General features: G+C 42.2%; 1 protein-coding gene across 1 annotated transcript; it reads right to left on the reverse strand.

The window, feature by feature from the left end:
* Positions 1-5: 5 nt before the first annotated feature.
* LOC116379705 (tubulin alpha chain-like) lies at positions 6-1,339 on the reverse strand (the record flags this gene model as incomplete). The annotated part of the gene is made up of 3 exons (XM_031841679.1): positions 1,228-1,339; positions 217-439; positions 6-130 (listed from the first exon to the last, which is right to left on the reverse strand). Coding segments are annotated over exons 1-3 (351 nt in total), but the record flags the coding sequence as incomplete, so codon positions are not given.
* Positions 1,340-2,965: the final 1,626 nt, after the last annotated feature.

A 2,965-nucleotide genomic window follows, 5' to 3' on the forward strand; every position in this document is an offset into this window, starting at 1 on the left:
AGCACTATGTCGATGATCTCTTTGCCGATGGTGTAGTGTCCACGGGCGTAGTTGTTAGCAGCATCCTCCTTACCAGTGATCAGCTGTTCAGGGTGGAACAGCTGGCGGTAAATCCCACTGCGCACCTCATCTGAAGAGACAAAAATAATAAAATCAGTTACAGCTACTATTTACATTTTCCAAAATGAATGTTCAGCCAGAAGTGATGACACTTACCAATGACGGTGGGCTCCAGGTCAACAAAAACAGCTCTGGGGACGTGTTTTCCAGCTCCAGTCTCACTGAAGAAGGTGTTGAAAGAATCGTCTCCTCCTCCGATGGTCTTTCCACTGGGCATCTGTCCGTCCGGCTGGATGCCATGCTCCAGACAGTAAAGCTCCCAGCAGGCATTTCCAATTTGGACACCAGCTTGACCAACGTGGATGGAGATACACTCACGCTGTGGAAAGACGGGGATAAGAAAAAAAAAAATTAAAAAAAAATAAAATTAAAAAATTAAAAATTAAAAAAAAGTAAAGTAACTACAATCATTTTTTTAAAGGGCATGCCTGGCTGGTTCTTGTGCTAATTTTAACCAATTAGATACTTAAGGCTACTCATCACATGTCAAGGACTGCTCTCACATGAAGAGGGTAAAGCAGCTCTTCTGTAAAGAACCAGATACCAGGCTCTCATGACTACAGTAACCTGACACACAGACACTGGCCCTCTGAACAGAAAGACTTTTTCCGACATGAGTACTTAAAGAAAGAACATTTTCCCCATGATCAGTCTGTGGTGAACCTTGTCAAACACAGCTGTAGGTACAGATATTCATACAAAAGTAGTTCGGACATCTAAGGTAAAATATGAAAGTCTTTGAGTGAATAGATTTTGTCTGAAAAGCCTGTGGTCGCAGTTTAATAAAAGGCCTCTTCAAACTGGCCGTTAAAATGAGGAATGTTTCAGGCTGAACACACGATGACCTGCACTAACTGGGTCAACGTGCAGACATGAAAACCGGAAATAGGCGGAATTTTAATATGGGCTGTGCCCTCTCGAGTTACACCAAATGTACCAACATCACCGTTAAAATGACCGCTCTACACATTACATTTCAGTTACTTCTTTAAAATTGATGACGGCGGTTAAGGTAGGTTGGCACGTGATGAATGATACTTCCAGAGCGTGGAATTCGGTACAAATGAATACACGATAATACACGATACACAATACTTTCATACTCACCATGTTTTCGTGATTCTGTATAAAATTTGATTTAGAAGAGGACAAAGGCAACGTTAGCTCTCACAGCAAGGGCGTTATGTGTCCAGTGTGAGAAGCAACTGACGTTTTTTTATTCTAGGTGGGGCTATTTATACTCTCTTACCCGGCGGAAACATGCTGATGAATCCGATTGGTCAGGAGTGACATGGTCCCGTCTCCTATTGGTTAAATTGAACATTCATATGCGGCACAGGCTACGCAGTAAACTTGCACAATGGACTGCAGCCGCAGGAGCTGCAATGCCCTAGTATATGATTGGTTAACGTAGAACAGGAACGCCTACTGGCTTTCTTGCCCAGTAACTTCATTGTCTCCTTCCTGTCAATCAAATTGGTGGCATTAGATCCGTTTTACGCATGATTTAAGTCACTTTTGGTCTATTTCTTTAATCATTTTTTCCAGTATGTGTGACTTTGATTAAACAAGTGGGGCAAACTAAGCTAAATAAATGCTTAGTGTTACATTCAGATGGGTAATTTGTACCAACTCGATTTAAACAAAGCCGGCTAGCGTGCCTAGCTTAACAAGCTTCCAGCAATGAATCAACAGCTATTGATGCTAAAAATGTATTGGTCCTCACATAGCCTACATTAGATACCCATTGATAAGTCATACCATATGAATAAAGCTCATCCTGGTTTGTTGTCCGCTTTCATTTTGTGTGTCTTCCCGATGGAGAATGTACGTTTCATGGATGTACTGATGAACTATTTATAAGACCACAAATGAGACAGGTGTTAGCATTAGCTAGCTAGCGCACCCTGCGTTCTGCCTCCCCCCTCTGGATATTTCATTGGCGCTTCCATCTGCTCTCCTGCCGTAGGTACCACAACTAACAGATTATTCGTGGTAGTCAATTCTCACTGGGGAATTGTGGAAGAACAGCATCTTTAATCAACTCTCTCCATCGTACTGCACTCTATATAAGGACATAAGTCACACAATGGAGATCTACGAAGGAACTGTTCTAGTCTGCCTCAAATTCAACTCAAGAAGAAGAAGCTGTTTATTGTGAAATAGAAGGGAAAAAAAGTGGGCGTTCCCGTACCCCACGAGCCAATCAAAGCAGTCGGTGTTCGTCACCATAGACCATATATAACAAGTGGACGTAGTCATCGTGATGTCACTCATTCCTTTATGGACTGCTGTTATGAAGCCTCGAGTTCGGTGATATCGCCGTCGCCATCTTGAAATATGGACGTCGCCATCTTGGCTTTTCTGCATCCGACGAACGGAAGTTACTAATTTCCTACTAATTCACCGTCCAGTCTCACATTCTGCATTAACATATCTAACAAACCTTGAGACTCAACTATTTACGGATGAGGATCAAGCCATCACCTTGGTTTAGGGTCTCAATACTCTTAAAGGGTACCTAATGACCTTTACTAAAGAAATTACCATATTTAGAATACGTGTTAGTGACTTGTGACTTTGGATACGGCTCTGGTAGCAGCAGCGACCTGTCAGTCACAGTAAGCCCGCCCTAAAAACATACTCCGCTTTATAGTCTATTTTACTCCAAATGTGACCATAATTCGCTCAATGAACATGTTTCATTGGAGACTTGAAACTAGCGACTGAGACGACAAACTCATGTTTTAATGGTTTACCAAGGTAATAAAGTGAGAAGTGGGGACATTCTCAGACTTCCATACAGAATTATGTTTGCTTCCAGAAGAGTCGCCCCCTGCTGATC

Source organism: Anarrhichthys ocellatus, unplaced genomic scaffold (genome assembly GCF_004355925.1).
Source record: "Anarrhichthys ocellatus isolate YVR2014 unplaced genomic scaffold, GSC_Weel_1.0 scaffold4984, whole genome shotgun sequence".
Lineage (NCBI taxonomy): Eukaryota > Metazoa > Chordata > Actinopteri > Perciformes > Anarhichadidae > Anarrhichthys > Anarrhichthys ocellatus.